The sequence below is a fragment of the Cynocephalus volans genome, chromosome 6, assembly GCF_027409185.1.
Source record: "Cynocephalus volans isolate mCynVol1 chromosome 6, mCynVol1.pri, whole genome shotgun sequence".
NCBI classification, from domain to species: domain Eukaryota; kingdom Metazoa; phylum Chordata; class Mammalia; order Dermoptera; family Cynocephalidae; genus Cynocephalus; species Cynocephalus volans.
The window spans coordinates 150434178-150456313 of NC_084465.1; the positions used below are offsets into that span (position 1 = coordinate 150434178).

Genomic DNA, 22136 nt, shown 5'->3' on the forward strand with positions numbered 1-22136 from the left:
TTTCAGAGAGAGCATTTTCCTCTAACTAGAGAGAGCTAAAAATCAATCCACTCAATAGGGACAATTTTCTACTCTTGGTTAAATCTTGGAAGATGCCAAAAGGCACCAGTGTCCAGAGAAAAGCGGAAGTGGAGGAAATATTGATTCACTGAGAAGAGCTGTCCAAAGCAGCCCATTCCTCATGGAGTTCCTATGCGTTCAGGATTAGATTTTCCTACAGTCAGAGTCAAGCAGAGAAAGAATTATTGGTCTATGGATGATTGGCTAGGCCAATTTTGTGGTAACAAGTTATCAAAAGGGCCCTACTCAGCATGCTTGGGCTCAACAATGCTGTTGTGTTCGTTAAAATTATGTCTATTATTTCAACCTCAGATGGAAGAGAAATTTTCCTAAGAATCACCAAATAGAGGATTGTAAAGCATTGCTCAACTTTTCCCTTCACCTAAATGTAGCATAGGTGTGCGCATAAACACTGTCAGATTTACTACCTATTTTCTAGAAGAACAAAACTTACCAACAGTTATTTGTGAATATCATAAGAAAAACTTCACCAAGTGAAGTATAGAACATTTGATACCCAATTTGGGGTTCAAAGTTTTCCATTTATAAGGCCAAATTGTATATATTTTATCTTGACAGTGTCCAATTTGGGATGATATTCTACTTTCCAGAAATGTCTTCTTAATCTTCTTTCCTTATGAGGATAGTTTTAAAAGATAACTTAAAAAAATATCGAAAGTTATTTGATGGTGGGATGACACCAACTGTAACAAGAACAGAACTAATATAATAAAAGCCATCAGGTTTGGGATATTTTATGAAAATGTTTAATTCAACTGTTTCTTTGGAATGTAGTAGTCATAGTTTGGAATTTAAGTTACAGTTCAGTTCTATGTGGTTTTTATGCTACTCAGTGTCTGAGAATGCAAATGTCATTTAAAGTTAAGGCTTCGCTGTTCATTTTGAAACAACAATTTACAAGTGTCATATTGTCATAGAAAATAAAAATTTCTGTAAAAAAAATTTGCACAAAATCTTAGGATGGTACAAAACATGAAGCAATAATATACCAGTAAAATGAAAACATTTTACTACAGAAAGTCTTATAGATTTCAATAAAGAAAAAATATGTTATTTTACGCCTTTAAAAATTACGAAACAATCTAAAACAATATAAACTGAACATTTTGTAACACTGCCTTTACAAATCAATAACTTTATAAACATATAATTTTTAAATATATTTATCAGTGCAAGATACTTTAAAATTTAAAGTTGCAGTATCATTTTTCCTTGGCTGAGAACAACTTTAAGTCTGTTGCCTTAAAAAAAAAAAAAAATCAAGTCTTACTTAGTGCTTTCTTCCTGGTATGACTATAACAACTGAATGAATGCCTCTGGGGACAAAAACCTATTCTTCTTTCGTGGTGATCAATACTTTCCTGGAAACAAGAGAGATTCTCAATCCAATTAAACCAAGATGAATGGACTGTCTTGTCCATGATGCAAATGTGACTCCCAATAGATGTATCCAAGTGAGACCTAGAGCAATGCAGGAAAGGAGGAAGATCTCAAAATGCTCATGTACACCATGGCATGACCAAAATAATCAAAAACAACCAAAGCTTCTTTGGGTTAATTCACATGCTGCCTGATAAGATATTTATTTCTCTGTGCTGTTAGATCTTGCCAACCCCAAGGCAGGCTATTTCCTTTGTGAGCCATTGGAAGTTTCTAGAAGCATTCATTCAAGTCTAGTTTTTCAGGGTTGCTGCTGGAAGAATTCTCTTAAACATTTGTTTTGATTTTATGGGTCCCCTGCCACCCCCTGTCCCTGTCCTTAGTCCTTATCTTAAAATACTTCACCCTGGGCATCAGGATTTATGGTCTCTTTCTTAAATTAACTGTTCCTCCTTCCACTTCCTTTGTCTGACTCAATATCAAAACAAGAAGCTTTCTCATGGGTCATTTTTGCATATTTGGATGTAAAAATCTCATGTTTTTAGATATTTGGAAGATTTTTATTCAGTCCTTCTTTGGATCTCACTCAAAAGCCAATTAGTCTTATTTCTTCCTTCAACTTACCACTATTTCTATTAAACACCAACATTTCTATCAAAGATCATTTTGATCAGAATGGACAGACAAACAGTTTAAGGAAAAAAGATACTGTCACTTTAACCAGTTAACAAGAAAACCAAAGTTAGACTTTGGAGGGCAAAGTTAGGAATTTCCCTTATTTATTTATTTTTAAACATAAAGTCTAGTAAAATTGTTTGCCATTACCAGCAGGTTAAAGCTGCAAGTTTCTTTTCTGGACAATGGCAAATGCTTAAATTCTAAGAGTGAAAAAAAGACAGAGAGATAGGAGAGAAAGTTTACATTTGAAAATACATTCCATATGAAAGAACAAGAGAGAATATTGCAGCTTTATACAAAAGGGTCAAGAGACATGAAATTGAACTACAGAAAAAGCAGAACAATTAAGCCACGTTGCCATATCTTCAGAGCCCTTGCCTTCCCGGGGCTGACGTCTCACACTAAAATATACTTTCTTCTTAGTCAGTGAGCCACCAGGGTTTGATTAAAGAGTAGGGCTTTCACCAGAGAGAAACAGAGTGGGTCTTAATGTAACACAATGAACCAGTACAAACAAAAAGGCACTTGAGAGGACATAGACTAGCCAGTGCCAAGGATTTTTGTTGCGGTTGTCAGCAGAACACCCAGTCGCCAGCAGTGTTTGGTGATGGCACAGTTTTCTGTATGAAGTTCACAAGCACGAAGTTTAGTACAACACTGGAAAACATCAAGAAAATTTGACGGTATTGCTTCGTAAACAGAGCTGACTCACTATACTGGTACTGAGGCTACAGTATTTTTAAAATAAAACATCCTAATCCTTCTTTGCCTATGTACGACGCGGGCACTTACACACAAGAACACCTTCAGGAGTCCACCGAAATGCGATTATTCTAAGATAATGTGGGCACTGGGCTACAGGTAGCATGTCCATCAAAAGGGCCCCACTGAATATACCTGGTGCCAGCATCTTGGATTTTGCACAGTTTCCAAAAAGAATCCATAAAAGGAAGAGGAGAGAGAGGAGGAAAGGGGAGTCGAAACGAATTATTAAGTCAATCATACTTGGTCTCAACACCAGCATCTGATTACTCAAATTAAACCCACAGAAAGAGGCTGAGTGTACATGATTGCGATTGTTAACACAGCTCACTTGCTCACGTCTGTCGGCCATACTCATTGGAGCTCCTGAGAAAAGCCTGGCTCAGCGTCATCCACGCACTTTGCAGCCTGTACAGTGAAAGATCAACAGTTCCCCAGCACACTCGAGTTATGTCCTTGCACTTCAACTCTCCGACTCGTCTTTTCATCTCTGTCCGCCTTCACGCCTCCGAATAAGTACTCTGTGTATTCAGTTTGTCTTTTTTTAACTTCACACCGTCCACGAGTTCAAAGTTATAGTTCTCCAGAGCAGACAAGTTTCTTTCTGACATCCCGTTGTGCCAACAGGCACAGTACAGAACAACCCCGCAGACGGCACCCAAGAGGACACCCAGGGCGCTCATGGCTATGATGGTAATGAGAATAGGGTCCAAGGTCTTCAGCACATTGCCGGGCTTCCTGGAGATGTTCTTGTCACTTTCTCCCTGGCCTTCGTATCCTGGGGTGCTCCCTAAGGACAAACACAAAATGGGCTCCGTAAGCACTGCCAACAAGCCAGAAGAAATCGGACAGAAAAATAGAGAAAAAGAAAAGAAACAGGAGTAATTCACACGCTTCAGTTTTGCCTGTCATGTTGGGAATAGAAGTGTAGGAGGCTGGAGTGTCAGGGAGTTAGTGCTGTAACTCTGACAGGTAGCTTAGCACATGGAAACAACCGATTCTGGGTAAACGGGTAAGGTTATGTTCTAATCTAATTCAGCTTTCATGTAGCCTCCATCTGTGCTTGGTTGTAATCTGTATTTATAGTGCTTGACCAGATATGCAATCATTAAGCTTTGCAAAATGCTTAGTCACACATTCATCTCGTAGGGGGATTTAACCATTCCCTATGCATGAGCCTAATCCCAAAACTAGGCAGGAGGAAACCTTCAGAGCTGCCCTTCCTTTCTCTGGTGCTGTTTCCAGTGTCCTGCATGGTTTAGGCATGTTTTTTTGCACTTCCATGTGGAAAATCATCAAGTCAAACAAGTTTCCCCCCAAGTCTACAGTGATTTCACTGAGGAAGGAGCGATCTCTCAGAACAAGGGAATGCTTGCTGCTGACGTGTAAAAAGCGTTGTGGTTCAAATCAAGAAACCATGTCTGTGTCATGCTGAGTAGTAGACATTTAATAATCAGCGTCTTTGCAGCCCTGGTAGTTTCACTGGAGACAGTCACACTGCTCTGCAGCTCAGTCACTGGGGGCATGTTTTCTTTAGAGTGGAACGTAAGAAATTATTAACATGGGAGCTTTGAGCCCAATTACCTGGTACTAGAAATGGGACTAAAATGTTAATGCACAGCGTGTGTGGTGTTTACTTAATGGTGTCCTGATCAACAAAGATTCCAATCAAAGAAAACTAAAAATATGAGAAGCAAGTCCCTACACAGGGGAAAAGAAGCCTTGGGACATATTAATATTCTCTCTGTTGATGAAATATTGTTTTGAAACAACCTCTAATAAAGTTTATATATCTGTGTGGACTTTGTGATGTGTTAATATTACTAAAGCATAGTGCCAGATTTATTTGACCAAGTCCACGTCTGGCTATGTAGTAAGTAGGACCACATATCTCATGGCAACAGATGCTGATGCATGCTGATGATTTGGGGACAGCAGTGCCCACAGCAGCTGTGAGTAATGCTGGGGCAAGTGTCCAACAACCCACAGTGCTGGCCAGGAGGTGCGGAAACTTCTGGAAATAAATAAGAGCAGGCAAGGCCTAACTCTGATCAAATGTTTTGCATTTCATCACAAAGCAGTAGTCAATGAAAACACTGCTGTTTTGGAACATAGTAGCTCCTCAGTAAATCCTATCATCACCACCACCATCATCACAAGACCAGGATTCTATTAGAGGAGGATGAGAAAAACTGAATCAAAAGCAACAGATTATCACAGAAATTGGGCTCTAGTCTCATAAAGATCCTATCTGGATATCAACCAGACATAAGAATTTGGATTGGTTTCAAATTACTGTTTGGAAGTAGTCATCACTACTTTTCTGTTTTCATAGTTATAAAATGAGAGTGAGTCCCTTGATTATTCTTTAAGTCCCTCTTCCAGCTCAAGCTGGGAAGGGCCAGGGCTAGCACACTTCCCCAGAGCTCAACCACAGGAGCTGGACCTGTCAGGAGGCTCCCAAAGTCTTAAGGGCAGCTTAGGAGAGGGTGCTCTGTGACAACAATCCAATTCACAGCACCAACTCAAGGCCATGGGCATAGATGTTTACTTTATTTAAAATATGATGATATACCAGTGTATTAGAGTTCCAGAGTTTTCTTCATAAAGGTAATGAAAGCCATAGTAAAAAAAAAAAAAAATTGGTGAGCAAGACAAATTTACCTGTTTCATCAATTTTAATTTCTTGGTTCTTTTTATCCAGGTCTTCTGGTTCTGACAAGTGAAACAAAATTGAAAGAGATATTTGAACTGCCAACCAAATACCACACACACAAACTACACAAACCTTTAAATATACACACAGACACACAGACACAGACACACAGACACACACACACACACACACACACAGACACACACACACACACACACACACACACACGTCTCTGCTGGGCTTCCTTTAAGTTTCTAATACAATCCAAAACCATCAAATTGACTGCAGAGCAATAGAGAGCCAATGTTAATGTTCTGTGGAAGTGGTGATGTGAAGTCACGACACCCCGTTTGAGGTGTCACCTCTCAGTCCAAGTAGCACTGCTGCTAGCAGAGTATGTTGTTTCAGGAGAAGAGAAGGCTGAGAGACATGGTTTTGGCATTTGGAAGGTGGGAAAAATCTGGTGCAAATGGGGAACAGAAGTGGGGTCGTACATGTGACTGCCGTTCTGTAGTTCGTAGACAACTGCTTGTTGCTACTATTTGGCTTCCCAAACAGTATGCCAACTCTTTGAAGCAAGAGACTGTGTCCTGTGTATTCCCCCAAATAAAAAATAAAATTAAATAATAAATAAATTAAATAAAAGTTTATGGAAGAAATGGAATCCCCGTATTCCTTTTGCTACTGAGTACAGGGCAGGGGGGATTTTGAACACTTTGTTCCCTGCTGTCTCTCAGCATTTTGAACAGTGTCTAGCACATAATAGGTGCTTTAATAAATATTTGTTGTATGAATTAATGAATAATAAATAGTTGATAATCTCATAGCATCCACGGCTAAATATTTGAGAATACGTATTTGATGAGTATACAACTACCTTAGACACCTTTTTACTGGGTCAGCAGCATACATAAAGTGTTTTAATAGAGCTCTAGTTGTGACTTTCTGAGTACAATGCCCGGCAGCAACTACAGCTAAGTAGACAAATTGCATGAAAAGAAAAAGGTTCATAGAATTGTTGTAACCATCTATGAGTATATTCATTGTTGCATCTGGTTTGCCGCTTTGCATATAACATGTGGTCAGTTAGAACTTGTAAAACAAATGGCTGGTGCGCTCACTGGCTGAGTACCGGTCACGAAAAAGACAAAAAAAAAAAAAAAAAAAAAAAGAACTTGTTGAACCGAAGTGATTTTTATTTCTTTGTTTTAGTTTGTGAAGTTTGCTTTCACATCCCACAAATTACCATGATCCCTCTTATCTTAGAATGAGAAGGCAATGATATTATATACACTGTGTATTTACAAGTATGTTTTAACAGCAGTGAGACTTGGATGTGGGTAATTTGTAAAGTGGTTGCAACTGAAATATGAAGTCTTATCATTTGGGGGAAGATTAGCTAATTAGTGTGGCATTAAACAGATTTCCTTACATATGAAGAAGACCTTTATTCGCTGCTCCTATTTTTTTTTCTTGCCCAATTTTTTCAGTTGACACTATCAAATTATTGCCACTTTAGGGATTACATATATTCAATATATTGTATAGTAAAAGCTTTGTAAGTTGCTGAAATGACCAAAAACCCATTATAGCCAACAGGCCTCTTTTGTCTTAAATTTGTCCAATAGGCTTATTCCATTTTGTTATAATTAGCATCCTATTATATAATGATATATAACAAAAGTTTAAGTGTAGCAAATGGGGCTTAAGACTAATTACTCTGCTATTACATTGCCATTAGTGATGCTATTTGTAATTATATATCAAGAACTAGGGAATATGAATTGGTTTTCTATGTCTTCAATCCATCTAGTACCAGAATGATAAAAACCAATTCTGAGATACTAGGCAATCTCTGAATTTCACTTATTCTGTTGAGACATTTCAGCTATTTTCAGGGTCAGAAACATGTACTTCTTTGCAATAAAGCAAAGGATTATGATTCGTTAACAACGTTATCTTAATTAAATTCAGTGTGATGAAAATTTTCAAGAGCCTGCTGTTTGGTTTATACACCCAGATATTTGAAATTATCCAGATGTCTGACCTTTCTACTTTACATGGAAACATTTTGGTGTGGCATATATAGCTTGTAAGCAGAGAGTCTTTCTTCTTTGCTATGATCTTTGGATTCCACTTTATTTCTGTAGTTTTGTAGTAACCAACCAGACATTTTACATGAACTGGGTTATGTGATGGGGTAGCTAAAGGTAAAGTGACCTGATTTCATGTCCTATTGCACCAGAATATGTATTTCATATGGCGCACCTAGAGCCCATATTGAAATTCTAGATCGTAATGAGCAAGACGGAGACCATCCCATGCAAAGAACCTTGCCCTGGACAAGTGCTCCACTGGTTTCCATAGCTACTCATACTTACTTGCACAATCCTCTTGTGAAATGTGGTTATTAATACTAATGTCATCCACGGCGATCCCACCAAGGTTTCCTTTTCCGATTTCGCCCTCGAAAATCACCTAACAAAATGAGATCATTTTCACAGTATTTAAATGCTCATCTCAAATGGCATTGTTTACAAATGCTTGTTCAGCTCAAGCTATGGCATGTAAATTACATTCATGAGATTCCGCATAAGCACACACTTCACTCATCAATCCATGTTAGCAGCCAGGGGAGGCCGTGCAGCTTCTCTCCGTACTCTCTTTGTATAATACCAACTTTAAAATGGGAAAAAGCAGCAAATAAAAAGAATGATACATTGTGACAGCCCAGAAATAGATTATAAAGAAGCATTTTCCTTTCTTTCTCAGCAAATTGGTTCCATTTCTATAATCTATGAGACTGTGAAATATGCTCCCGAGATGATCAATTGCAATATCTCAACTTTGGGAAAGATTTGAAAAAATTTTGGGAATAATTCCCAAGTCTCATTTACATGACCTTCCAAATATGATCCCAGTGCACCCGAAGCCACTGCCCTCCCCAGCCTAGGGAAGGGTCACACCTGATAGAGTTTCAGAGACTTGTGGAGCAAGACACGCCCTTCCTTCCAGTGGTCTCCTTGGTGACCGATGGCCATCCAGACCAGCTGATCATATTCCTCTGGCTTCTGGTAGCGCAGTTTGACCCTCAGCGTGCCGACGTGGGAGCCAGACATGTGATACCAGAAGGTCATGCAGTGAGCTGAGTTCTGCGAGTAGACCACTGGGCTCACCAGGCGAGCCACTTCACCCTTCTGGGTTTCGTCGGCTTGGGAATAGATGAAGTTGCCATCTCCTGCTGGGACAAAAACTGTGTTAGTGAGAATAGACTTTGTCTCTCTTCTTTCCAGTTCCACTAATCAAAATTTCTCCCTTGGGCTGAGCACCAAAAACCTGAATATGCAGCGTAGAGAGAGCAGCGTGCACAGTGGTTGGGGACCTGTGGGCACCTAAGACTCTGTTTTAATCTTCTGTGACTGGATATTTGATTGGGGGAGGCTGGAAAGCAGCACTAATTTGGATACCACTTATCTGAAATGCCTTGTCCTATGGACACAGGCTATGACTCAGTTGGTCTCTGCACCATCACAAGCAAATTGAAAGCACATTCTGTACACAGACTGGACAGAAAATGTCTGACTCTCTAGGAAGAAAATCTATTTTTTGTGCAGCTTTAAGATAGCCTCAGCAGCATCCCTGTGAACACAGACATTAAATGGCATAATTTAGATGTATTCTTATTTACCATTTGAGCAGCATGACTTCCGGTTGATGACACTTTGGGCACTAAGATTGCTTGATAATAATAAAGCTGCAGTTTTCCCAAATCTAGTGATCTTGTCATTTTTCAAATCAGATGATTTTTCCCTTGGTTTATTTTAATAGCTTATAAGTTCCTTAAACACACCCGAGAGCTTGATTCTCAACTGTGAGGCCCACTTCTGTCTGATGTGGGCCTCTGGTTCAAGGAGAGGCAAGGTTGCATTTCTGAGGCTCATTAGAACGTGCCATTTTGGCAACATAGACACTTGCTGAGCTGCAAGGACTTATTCTCAGCTTTGCTTTTAATTACCCCCAGTGGGAACATTTCCTCCTGCCACCACCTGGTCTAAACACACAACTCATGTTTCACTGTTTGCTCCGCAAATAGAAATCACCTACTGCAATGCCTCACCTGATGTAAGGGTGAATCTGATGCTCAGGCCTCAGTGGGCAGCGGGATGTTTTGTTTGCTGCCCAAGAGCCTTGTGTATTTGTAAGGCACTTTTTCACTTGCGTATGTGGGCTTGTTCTCATGCCTGCTTGCCTGGATCAACCATGCCCAGGTGGAAGTACACGTCAGTGAGTAGCTTTCGTTTCTCACCTGGCTGCTAACATGAGATCTCGCCATAACACTCTTATTAAAACCAGTGGGTAGGTTCATTTTTTAAAAAAGGTGGAAAGAAGACACAGGTCCAGCAATATGTTTGATGCTGTAGGACAGTTCTTTCACTCTCTGTCCTTGTGGAGTGTCCCCTGTGACTGAGCCAACTGAGTCACTCCTAGGGTTTGTCTTGACCCACCAATTTACGAAGCTGTGGCCATCTGTCTGTGTGACAGTGCCCATTTCACTAAGACGAGTGGCATATCAGTCCACCAAGATGAACAGGAGAAAAACACACCCATCTTGCCTCTGCCCCCCAAACTTGTGGAAAAAGACTGAAATTGGCAATGCTGCAGAGAGGAAACAGATTTATTGTGCCCACAAGGACAATGTAGGCTGGTTGGAGAATAGGTGGTAGGAAGAAGGAGAAAATTGGACCTAGGTAGAGGGAGGAAGGCTGCCCAAGAAGTGTCTCATGGCCTCTGTTTAAAATTCCTCAGTGGCTCCTACCTGCCTTCAGCCCATCCGCACTTCACAAAGCACCCAAGGCCAAGCATTCCCTGCCACATGACTAACTGCTTCACATGAAGGATCTGTCCAAACCACACCACTTGCAATCCACTAAAACAAGCCTAGCTTAGTCGGTCTCTAAGACAGGACTGCTTTCTCTGACCCTTCCTATGTTCTCTTTTCCATTCCTGCTGGCCTCCGCCATCAGACACCCTCTTCTAACCACACTGCAATTGTTTGCCACCCACAACCAGACTGAATTCCTCCAGGGTAGGGACACCTCCTCTCTACTTGGCATTTCCAGTACCCAATACAACACCAGCCACGAAAAAGGGCTACTCAAATAGCATTCGTTCAGTGAATGGGAAAAAGACGCGAGATTTCAGGAGTCTTCTGTAAGGAGACGCCTGGTGTCATTCTTAGAGGGTAAATACAGAAAATCGAGTGGGATTCCTATAAGTAAATGCAGAATTGGGCAGCAGATATTTATATTTATTTTACCAGATAGTGTTAATTTAAAAAAAAACCCCAAAACAAAAAACCTCAGTGGCTGATTTGCAAAAGTGCCTTCTACTGTCTGATATCTGTGTATGTGAGTTGAGAGCAGGGTTCTTTTCAGCTAGATTGTTTTTTTTCTCGTTAACAAGTTCCTGCCTCTCAGGCATTGGGCTTACCCACCTCTCGACAAATGACTGTTTCTAGTGCTGCAGAGGCTCTTTCAAGTCAGGGCAGACCTGGCGTGACAGCCAAGTAAATCTGGGTGGCTGGGAGAACAAAAGAGTCCAATCCTTCTGGAGGATCGCACTTCTCAGCTGCTAATCTAAGACAAAACCTCCTTCTCTGAGACTCCAACACATAAAGCACTGATATTTTTCCTTTCAGGGGTTTTATCACAGTTCTGGGTCAGGAACTGTCTTCATTTTCTCAATTAGCACTTTCCTTCTGCAAGCCTTTTAGCTTTTGTCTCTGGCTAACACAGCTTTTAACCTCCTTTGAATGTCAGACCCTACTGAGCCATTTTGCTTCACTTTGCATCAATTTTTCCACCATTACTGCCTTCATTTCAGCTAATTGCATTTAGTTAATTTGATGCCATTTATATGTACAAGTGCCATTTACAGTCAAAGTATTTTAAGTTTTCTAAAACTGCTTGTCTGAAGATTCAATTCAAAGTGTCTCAGAATTGAAAGAGTCCAATTTTATCCAATTTCCTTGTCATTCTCATTAGGCAAGGAGGTAGCCGTGGTGGAAGGAGGCCTATTCAACCTATTTATTGGTTATATTCATGGGGAAAAAATGAACAACGAAGTGGGAAAGGCATGAAGATCCTCTGCCCAGCCATCAGCTCCTGACACCCTCATCCAAAGCGCCAGCCTGGGGAGAACTTAATGAGATTTCTCAGCATCAGCAAATGCTCCTCTGGGTTACCTTTTGGGAAACCACAATTGGAGTAAGCAGTCCTCTGTATTACTAAGTAAAGTAGAAGTTTGCAGGCTGGACATTTGTCGTGAGTGTGTGTGTGTCTCTGTTTTGGGCAGGACACTGCTGGTTCTTTATAGCATATCTCAATTTGGGTGATGAAATGACAAGGAGGAAAACAGGATGGAGTCAATAAAAAAAGTTCACTGGAACAATTGTCATCTTACTCTGTCCCCCAACCCACTTCTCCCCCACCAATTAATCCTACAAAGAAAATAAGGCAGGAGGTGGGATGGACGTGAGCTGGATGGTGAAGTTTCTACCTGCTCAGAGGAAATGGGCCAGATACAAAATTTTTTTCCAAAGGATAAGAATCGCACCTCACCTTGTTCCACCTCTACCTCAAGGGTTGAGAGAGAGCAAGCATTAGATTACTTACTGTTTCTTTAGTTGCAAAACAAAGGTGACATAATATATATGTCTGAACTCGCTTGAAAATAAACCAGAGTCAGGGATGATAGAGATAAAATAAGATTCTTATGACTTGATAATTGTTGAAGCAAGGTTATGTCCATATGGGGTTCACTATCCTACTTTTTCCCCCCTACTTTTGAACAAGCTTGAAATTGCCCATAAAAAGTTCAGAAAGAGTATAAAATGAGTACTAACTCACCCATCCTTGCCCAGTTTGCTGTTTTTCAGAGAGGCCAATCAGTGGCCAAATTTAGTCAACATTCCTCTTACTTGCCCTAAGCTTATCTCTACTAGGGAAAGTGACCTTGTTAATTCCAGAAAATGAAAGCATAAGTGAGTGAATACTTGTAGTATTTTCTAACTCCCCTAAATTCACAGGCACCAGAAACCACTCCCCCCGTAACACCTTCTCCAATTCATAGAGAATTTGCAAAGCCAGGAGGCCACAGTGAACTTCCCATTACCTGTGTGATCCTGAATGGGTCCCGTTTTACTGGTCAACACACTCCACTTGAGTTGCACGTGATTGTCATGTTCCCAGTGACAGAATGTCTTGTGAGAGCCCCAGCCAAATTCACAGTTAAAACCATATGTTGGAAACTCTTCCGTGGGTGGAAAGGGAACATAGAAACAAGCAGAGAAAGACAAATTTAATCATTTAGGGTCACAAAGGCCCTTAATTTGTGCATGGAAAACACGATTTATACAACTTTATGTCTGTTTGAAAATTCTGGGAAAGTCACAAAATCCAGGATTACCAGGAAACTAAGAGATGCATGGAGATGTCAAAATGTTTGCAAAATCACATTTAGTACATTTTTTTTTTTTTTTTTTTTTAAATCCAGCTTTAAAAAGATTATGGACTGCCTGTCAAATTGGGTTTACATAAAATTTCCGGGAAGGCTACTTTCCAAAGCGCGTATATTATATCTGCAGAACTCTCCCTGTTTCCACGCTATTTAATAAGAAAAATACTCTGTTCTTGAGGATGAATCATATAAATTGATATCTACCAATGAAAAGAATCTTAATTAGAGACTGATCCTTGAACCTCAAAAGTCTACAGAAGTGACTTAGTGGAACGCCTCTACTCTTGCCACACCGGCTCATGCTTCAGGTCTTCAGTGTCAGTGTAGACATCTCTGAAGCATTTTCTTAAGATTATTTTTTCCTTCTGTGCTTTCTATCAGGTCCATTAATTTAAGTATAAGTTTCTGCTTTTTATCGTGAACATTTTTATTTGCATATAAATTGTTCTCCCCACTTAAAACCTCAATGCAAGGTCATATGAAGCCAAAGCACATTTAAATAGCTACCCATTTTAATTTTTTAATGTTCAAAATCCTTCCTTTGGAATCTGAGAAGAAAGCATGAATGGATTTGCTGGAATAATCGTAGGAGCTCTGACAAAGTACTACCTGACTATGGTGTTTTAAAAACCTATACCCTTCTTCGAAAGGAGCTTGACGTTTTATGTATGGGAAAAATGAAATCATTGCTACTTGGAATTTGTTTGGGTAAACTAGCAATAAAAATAATTCCAAAGATGAAATTCTCCTCATGTTCTGCCTGTCCCACTCCTCTTCTCTTATAAAGAGAAGCACACAAAAGTGGCTGTTTTCTGTAATAAAGGATGTCCTTTGCTTGCGTGTCATTCCACAAGATGGCAGCATTGAAACAGACAGAAAGGCGCCCGGGGCGTCTGGCCAATTGAACTTAAAAATAAGCCTCAAAAGAATCCCTACATACAATAAAGGAAGTCTGGTGTTATGTGCTGTATTAGGGTCAGGCTGGGACCATAAGATCGTTGGGAACTCTTCTGTAACTTGCCCAAGTCTTCAACACAAAGTCTCTTGCTTTCTCCTCTGAGCCTGGTGTTCACTGCCCCTCCCCCACTTTAACAATGGTGGGAGGAATTTTAATGCAAAGATTTATTGACTAGATAAGGAAGATTTACTTTGCATTTTTCATTTCCAAGGAACTCTTTTCAAGTGCTAATGTCAAATTTTGGAAGGAACCCACCACATGAATTACCAAAACTGAGCCGGACGGATTCTCCCAATAACAATGTGACCTCCCAAAGGGCGGACAGAGCCAGTTTGGGAAAGTAAACTAGTACACCATGTGATGTATATAATGTGAGCCCTTAAACTTAGTGCAGAAGGGCTGTATTTCACAGCTGTATGTGCCATCAGAGAGAGATATTTCATGTCTAGTCTACCATAACCATGAAATAGGACTTCTCAAGGCTTGAGAAACCCTCTCCAAAATTTACCACACTTTTGTGCAGCAAGATTGAATTATGCAGATGAAGTACAGTCAACTGAATGGTTGAGCAACCTTGGACGTCAATACCCAGGATCTGGAATATACTGTTGCATAATCTCATGTTAGAAAATGTCAATATGGGAAAATGTTAATGTGTGTGTGTGGTTTTGATTTTTTTTCTTAGATGTGCTTTAGAAGACACGCACATACAGGAGGCCAGAAAGCCATTACAGCACACACATATTTGGTTATATTTGCCTTGTTAATACAATAAATTTATTGCATAGTATAGAAAACCACATCCTCCATAATTTTGGCTATTAATATTCTGATGATTTCATAAAGCATATGAACTTGGATATTTTTGTAATGACCAGGACACGGAACAGCTTTGCCTAAAAGGATGTTTTAGACATTTATCCTCGCCTCAGTGAATGGCTGTCTCCCTTTATCTTCCAATGTCCTTTCCAATCCTGTGCATTTAACAAGGTGAACCACTCTAACTTTTTGTATTTTACTGCTCTTTTATCTTCTTGTCTTGGTCATATAACTTATGGCAATCTCATTTATTGAAAAGAAATGTTTTTAAATCACTGCATCTTGTGGGGGAGGTTTGTGGGGTGAGAAGCTCAACCTTGAAAATTTAAGCCTGGCTAGAAAGACAAATAAGCACACAAACTACCCGTAAACACTTACAGAAAGGAAAAAGAAAGAAAACAAGGGGCTGGCTGGTTAGCACAGTTGGTTAAAGCACAGCCATATTATAACACCAAGGTCATAGGTTCGGATCCAGTCACAAAATAAAAGAAAATGAGAAAGGCAGAAGGAGAGGACAACAGGGGAGAAAAAGGAAGAGAAAAAAGCAAATGGATGAATGAAATAAATACACAGGACTACTGACCTTTAAGTTTTCAAAATATTACCCAGGCCCTGTAGCTGCACACAATTCTCATCAAATTCAATGGGAATAATCTGGCTAAATCCTTTCTTGACTCTTAAAAATAGCAGGAAACAATATTCTGAACTTAAATTTATAGCCTCTCTGAGCAAGCACCAGCTGTGCTTGTTGAGCTCATCTTGAATCATTAGCACCATATATGCACAAGGATTTAATTTGTAAAGCTGGTATGCAAAACTTCTATTGAGTATGTTAACTAACTTACTCATAGACTGGTCTTTCAGTGCAAACAAGTGGAGATACAAAGGCCCCATAATCATAGGTTATGAACACACTCTGGGCTGCTATAGGAATGTTTAAAGATCCTCAGAGGGTAAGAGCCCTCACCAGAGAGAGCTGGATTCAAAATGCAGGGTTCTCATCTGTTCCTGGCAGAGCATTAATAGGCTTTTATGCATCTGATTACAACCCAGACAGTATATGAATATTATATGCCCACTGAGTTTATTATATTGATAAGAATACTCAAAATGAAATCTTAAGACTCTGCTTGAGTCTATAATGGCTTCAGCAAAATTAAATTAGGATGAAGGTTTGGGGTATGATTTGCTGCTGCTTGTGAAGATGCCTGAAGAATCTGAAGCCTGGAGAACAGTGTGGATCAAAGTATCAATTAGGTGAATCCGACCACTGCGTGAGCACCTCGGCGTTAGCCAACGGTAGACCTGACCTCTGACTCAAGCAGGCCCAGGTCCTCGTGAAGTGCTCTGTGCATTGGCTTAGCCAGAAGGTAACAATGAACAGAACTCCTCCAAAGGTCAGACAGTCCACTACCCACAAATGAGGACTTGGAGCCCAGATTCATGATTCAGACAATGGAAAAACAGGAAACCAAGTTGATTTGTAAAGGACTCTGGGCTGACTGTGAAATTCAGACTGGACCAGACCAACCCTATCAGTACGCTATGCGGTTTGCACTGAACTTGTTCAGATGGTGTCAACCACGGGTCTTACTGGTTCGTGATCTGTACACCTGCCCTCTGATCACAGCAGACCTGGGAGAGGACTGATTGGCCTTGGAGCTCCTCCATAAAGCCATCCCACAAATGATCTTGAAGTGACGCCCAAATCAAATGTGTTCACAAAAACCATTTCTGCTCTGATCATAGAGACCTTCAGTGTTCGGGGAGGATTATCTAGTTTTGGAATCTGATATAACTTTTCATTTTCTCCCCAGCTGTTGTTCACTTTTTTTTTTTTTTTTAAATGATCTCTTTTAATAGGCAAGGAGAAGAGAGATGAGATGAGATGAATTAGTTGGCAACTTCATAGGAGTGGCTTTAATTACCTCTCTGGCAAGAGAAACCACTAAGACAACAGCTAAAATGTTTGTTACATTATTAGAACTTCATTTATTCACCTCACCCCCCCACTTCCCTATCCCAGAGGGTCACGAAGAGCCAACTGGTGGTGACCATCCTTTCTCCACAGAAGACCATCCTGCGGGCTGAGAACTCTCAGGTCAGGTAGGAAATCAAGGGACAGGCAGGCTTCCCTCACAAGGTGGCCTCGGCTGCACGAGGTGGCGCACAACCCCTGAAGGCCATGGTTTATAACTTGAAAAGGTGTGTGCAGGATTGTAGAGTTTTCAGAATTTCGGCGATTTCTCTTCTGTTCATCTTCTGACATTTGGGGGTGTCTGGGCTGTGCGGTAGCAAGAATTTTGTCAACCTGAGCACACCCTGGGGAAACTCGGAGTTCAGTTCAACTAAAGAGAAGTTTGTTTTTGCAGTTTAATCAGGTCAGCAGTGACAGCATCCTTTAAGGCAGCATACTAATTAGAGCAGTCCTTTCTACTTTCTGCCTAGCCGGGGAGTGTCATAGCGTTGAGGAAACATTGATATACTCCACACACCCCATTAATAAATGACTGTGCAGGCCAAGGCTGAGTGAGCTTCAATAAAGGAAATGGGAGAAGCTGGAAAACTGACCTGTTCACCTCACTGTAATGATTAACTTTAAAGTATTTAAAACCTCTGATTGCTTATACTGACTGTTTCCCTTCGTGTGTGTCTGTGGGGAAGAAATTCACAGAATACTAACAAAGAATGAAAGAGAGAGGGAGGCCACCATGTGTTTAGCTGGGGCTGGCCTCTGCTAAAAAGCCAACGGAGGGATTTTAAAGTCGTTACACTTTTCTATGAATAAAAGGATGAGGAGGTGCTTTTCCCGAGGGTGCGCCCCTTCCCTGTGCACAATTATAAACTTGTGGTTTCCGAACCCCATTTCGTGGCACGCCCACTGGAAACGCTGTTGTAAAGCTGCCAACTCCGTGGCAGGCAAAACTGACAAACTTTGCCTGTCTCGGTTTTGCAGAATTGTGATGAAAATAAATAGTCAGGCTGCTGCCTGTGAGATTTCCTTCTCCTAGAGTTTGCAAACACAGTCCCTGTCCTAGATGTGCTGCATTTAAACAAAGTATGTTCCTCAGTTCCCTCGGTGGAGAGCTCGGATTGTCACCATTTGGCAATTACTGATGGAGGAGGAAATCTCACTCCCTGCTGCATATACATGTGGATGAAAGGAAAGGAAGGCAATATTTACAGCTCATGCTTGGAGACCAGATGCTGCATGGCATCTCCCCTTCTAGGACTTTTGGGGAAACTGAAACCGAGAAGTGCAGCAATGCACTATTGTTGTGGGGGGAGGTGAGGGGCATATGGAATCTACCACGTTTTATATTTTATTTGATACCTGATTGAATCGTGCTGTCTATTACTGTCGGCTTTTCTGTGGCCAACACGGTGGTACCACCTGAAAAACAAAAACAGCAACATGCAAAAATAAGAAAAAGGAAGAAATTGGCAGGAGAGAAATGTATGCTTACATACGTCTATTAGAGGCAAACATTTTCCATAGAAAATCTTGCCTTTGATTTCAGATATAGTACTTGTTCCACTTAAATCTTGCTCATCACAATATCAAATTCAAATAAATCATTGTTTTTTAACCTAACATGTTTTTATTTATTTTTTAAATTAACACATAAACATTATATATATTTATGGTGTACAACATGATGTTTTGGTATATGATGGTACTTCAAAAAGCTCATGAAAAGATTTATATGTCTTTCATTTCTATTCTTCCATGAACTCTTTGAAGCACCCTTACTACTTACCATTTTCTTTTGTGTGTGGTGGTAACACTTAAATCTATTCTCTTAGCAATTTTCAAGTATACAGTATATCCTAATACAATTCTTTAGAAAGCATCAGGAAGGCATGGAGAGATTGAGACTTTGTTCCAAGCTCACCGATTCCCACACTAAGACTGGCATATGTACAACTGCGACACTGAAAAGCAAGGGCCTCCGAATGTCCTCGGTGACTTGGGTATTAAACCTGACCTAGACCTCTAAGCTTCAGACAGTTTTCCAAGGTTTCAGATGTTTGCCTTCAGGGGAGTTGCAAGGCTAGTCCCATCATCTATTTTAAAAACCGAAGGTTTAAAGCAATTGTTCCTCCTTTCTTTCATTGCTGTAGCTGTTTATTTTTCCCAAGCACAAATATTCTGCCCAGTATGTGGCTTGAGAAAGCTGCAGGAGGCAGCAGGAAAAGGAGAAGGGGAGAAACATTTCCTCCCAGTGCCAAGGAGCTGGAAGATTGAACAAACAATACCCCGAACGCTGTGAGCTTTTAATCAGTTTGGAGATACTTTAGAACTGCTAATCAGGGGGCAGGCTGTCACCTTGGCTTTGCCTCCTCTTCTTCCAGATCTTAGCTTCTCTGTTTTCCATTCTTCATCATGATATTTCTGCCTTAAAGTAGTGTTCCTAAGCTTGCCCAGTCATAAGAATCACCTGAACGCTTGCTGAAATTAGTTTCCTGTCTCACTATCTTCCCCTGACTTCACTGCGAACCAGAATTCCAAACCAGAAAGTTTGGGAGGTGGTTATAAGGTGCCATAATTGTGCACTTTCCAATAGTATCATTCAATAAAGATTTGTGATGATCTTTATTCAGGACAGGCTTATCCTGCAGCTCCCACACATCAGAAATCATGTTACATATCCATATCATGAATCAGAGAGCCATAAAATTGTGCTCTTGGAATGGTCTTAAGATTTCTGAGCTAATCGACTGCAGCACCAAGTCATGTTCCCTGCTCTCCCAGCAAATATGCTGGCTGAGTGGTCACACGTGTGCACGGTCTCAGTAAGGCAGGCACTAGGAAAAAGGAATTATATATATTACGGGTTAAGAAGGTGAATCTATAATGGCAGAATTGGAGGGAGGCCAGAATACATTAGCATTCCGTTCCCAGTGGTCTTATAGGAGACAGATTCAAGGTGAAAAGTCAGTTTTTAAAACCAATATGCATTATCAGTTTAGTTATAGATTGGGAGCCAAATTCCATTGTTGGGTACACACAGCTCCAATGTGAAATTTGGCCTCCTGGTGCCTTTGAAGCCAATCGTATTATCTGATGACTTCAAAGGCATTTGCAAATGAGTAACTTCAGGGGTGAATTTTCACCTTGGCTGGCAAGCATGGCAGAACAAACTCTTCTCATTTCCATGCATTCAGCACAGTTCACCTGGAATTCAGTGTTGTCTGCAAGTAATGAGCATTTTGCTACTGTATGTCTCTCCCTCTAGATACATATAGGTCACCCCAGGAGAAGAAATTAAATTAACACCATCTGTGTTAAGGAACTAAACACCGTGAAAGACAGCATTGATCCCAATTTCCATGTTGCCACCTATCGGTGTTAAAGTGAGAATGTTCTTGGTTTGGTTTCATCACACTGAACATCCAAAGTTTAAAGCTCTGACAGTATAGTCTGTGGCAGAATTAGCAAAAAGGACTTGGAGCTGCCTGTGAGCATAGGAGAGACGTGGTTCAGGTGTAAATAAGGTACCTGGGTTTGGTAAGATTTTCGCTCCTTGCAAAATCATTTTCAGAAAAGAATAACAAATAGCTTCGTAAAGCAAAGTAAGTTTTCAAAAAAAAAAAACAAAAAACTTGACCTTAATGCAGTAAATAAATACGAAACATGAGAATGTCTTTTAAAATAACCTCTTCTTAATGGGGCTGTGGTGTGGGCGTCATCAACACCTTCAGAGGTTTTTAATACATGCATGTATTTATACAATTAGTGGGACAAATGTGCTGGCTTGAGAAAGTAACTTTTTTTCAACATTTTTTTCCCGCATGGTAATATGTAAAAAAATTTAAAAAAATAAAAAAATAAAATATCCCCAGAAAATCAGAACAAACTTTTTTTCTATCTACCCAAGAAATAATTGTAATCACTGCAGGTAAAGCAAAATCTAGTACTTTTTTTAAAGGGTTGCCAGTGTTTCCACTATAAATAACCTATTTTTTGTGGTTTGTAACTTCCCACCATACACAGTTTGCTCCGGGCTAACACACTTGCCCTTTTTCATTCAAAGGCTTCAGTTTCAATTGATTCAGTCATGAACTAATGCAAAAATGAGAAGGTTGGTTGTTCTGATCTGAGGAGTAAATCTGAGGTTTTGTTTCTAATCAATATAAACTGACCACTTTAGGGTTTATAAAGAAAAGACCCCCCCCCTCCACAAGAGGGCAGTTGAAAAGGGTATACTGTGTGATACTGTAGTCATGCCTTTTTATGAGGAATTTCACTGTGGATGTGTGACCAGGTCTGCAAAAAGCCTGAGGTTTGCGGCGGAGTGTTTACAGGCAACCTTCATTCCACAGGACCTGGTTCATGGTATGGTACTCTGTTATTTATATCAGCTGCAGGGTTTTCAACTTGAATTTGACATCTTACACAGAAAATGCCTTCGCATTAATTAGACTAATTTTTGTGGCTTCTGGCTACTTACATACAAGATTTGCATTCAAAAGCCTATAGCAATGTAACATTTATTGGCCATATGATTGTAAGTGATTATCCTGGAAATTTGGAGGGAGACAGCTTTAGGAGGTGAGATTTAAACATAAACCCAGTTCACAGTAGTAAATTTCTGGGCTAGATTTTTTTTTACCCTTTATTCTGTCTTGGAGTGCAGAGCTCTCTCCCTCCTCTGGAGGAGAGGTTTTGAAGTAATTGAAAGTGTGCTGTGGGACATTTCCTTCCAGATTTTGCACTAATGCATTAGCCAATAACATGGCCCTATTATGAAGTGACATGGCAACGCCTTCAGTTTTGCCCATGGAAATTAATTATGTGGGCTCTCTGAATCCCTTTGGGGTAAAAATACAGACCTGATTTCAAGGGCTCACGTTTAATCTAAAATGAGAGTCAGATGCTATATGAAAATGCATTTTGACCTGGGTAGCAGTAAAGGTCCCATGATACCTTTTGCAAAAACAGGGTGAAAATCCTAGTGCCGTGGCCAATTTCCAAGTGGTGCAATCCTATTTCCCCACGTGCCTAAAATTTCTTTTTCCATTACAAGTGGAAGAGACAGCCACTTTCTAGCTTTTAGGGTTTTAGAAAACTAGGAAGTAATTAATCTAGATTAATTAGGGAGGCATTTGGCACATACCGTCTCTGACTTATTTGCTAGTCGGTGGTGACGTGAAATAACAACTAATTATGCCTTTGTGAATTTCAGTGTAAAATTATTTACAAAATCCGAACTTAAAAGCCACATTTCAAATATAAATCTAATTTCATCAATTAGCTACATAAAGGATCCACTCAAAGAA

At 40.2% G+C, this 22136-nt stretch overlaps 1 protein-coding gene across 4 annotated transcripts in view; it reads right to left on the bottom strand.

Annotated features, from left to right (window-relative positions):
- Positions 1-1254: 1254 nt before the first annotated feature.
- NRP1 (neuropilin 1) overlaps positions 1255-22136 on the bottom strand; it is a 136901-nt gene continuing 116019 nt past the window's right edge. For 2 of the 4 annotated variants that reach the window (XM_063098796.1, XM_063098795.1), the window contains exons 12-17: positions 18187-18246; positions 12731-12868; positions 8524-8795; positions 7939-8035; positions 5566-5616; positions 1255-3691 (exon numbers count right to left, since the gene is read on the bottom strand). In XM_063098796.1, the coding sequence (XP_062954866.1) occupies positions 3402-3691; positions 5566-5616; positions 7939-8035; positions 8524-8795; positions 12731-12868; positions 18187-18246 (908 nt within the window). In that variant the 3' untranslated portion in view covers positions 1255-3401. Of the gene's footprint in view, positions 3692-5565; positions 5617-7938; positions 8036-8523; positions 8796-12730; positions 12869-17059; positions 17137-18186; positions 18247-22136 lie in introns of those variants that run through there. The other 2 variants (XM_063098798.1, XM_063098797.1) reach the window with 1 other exon arrangement.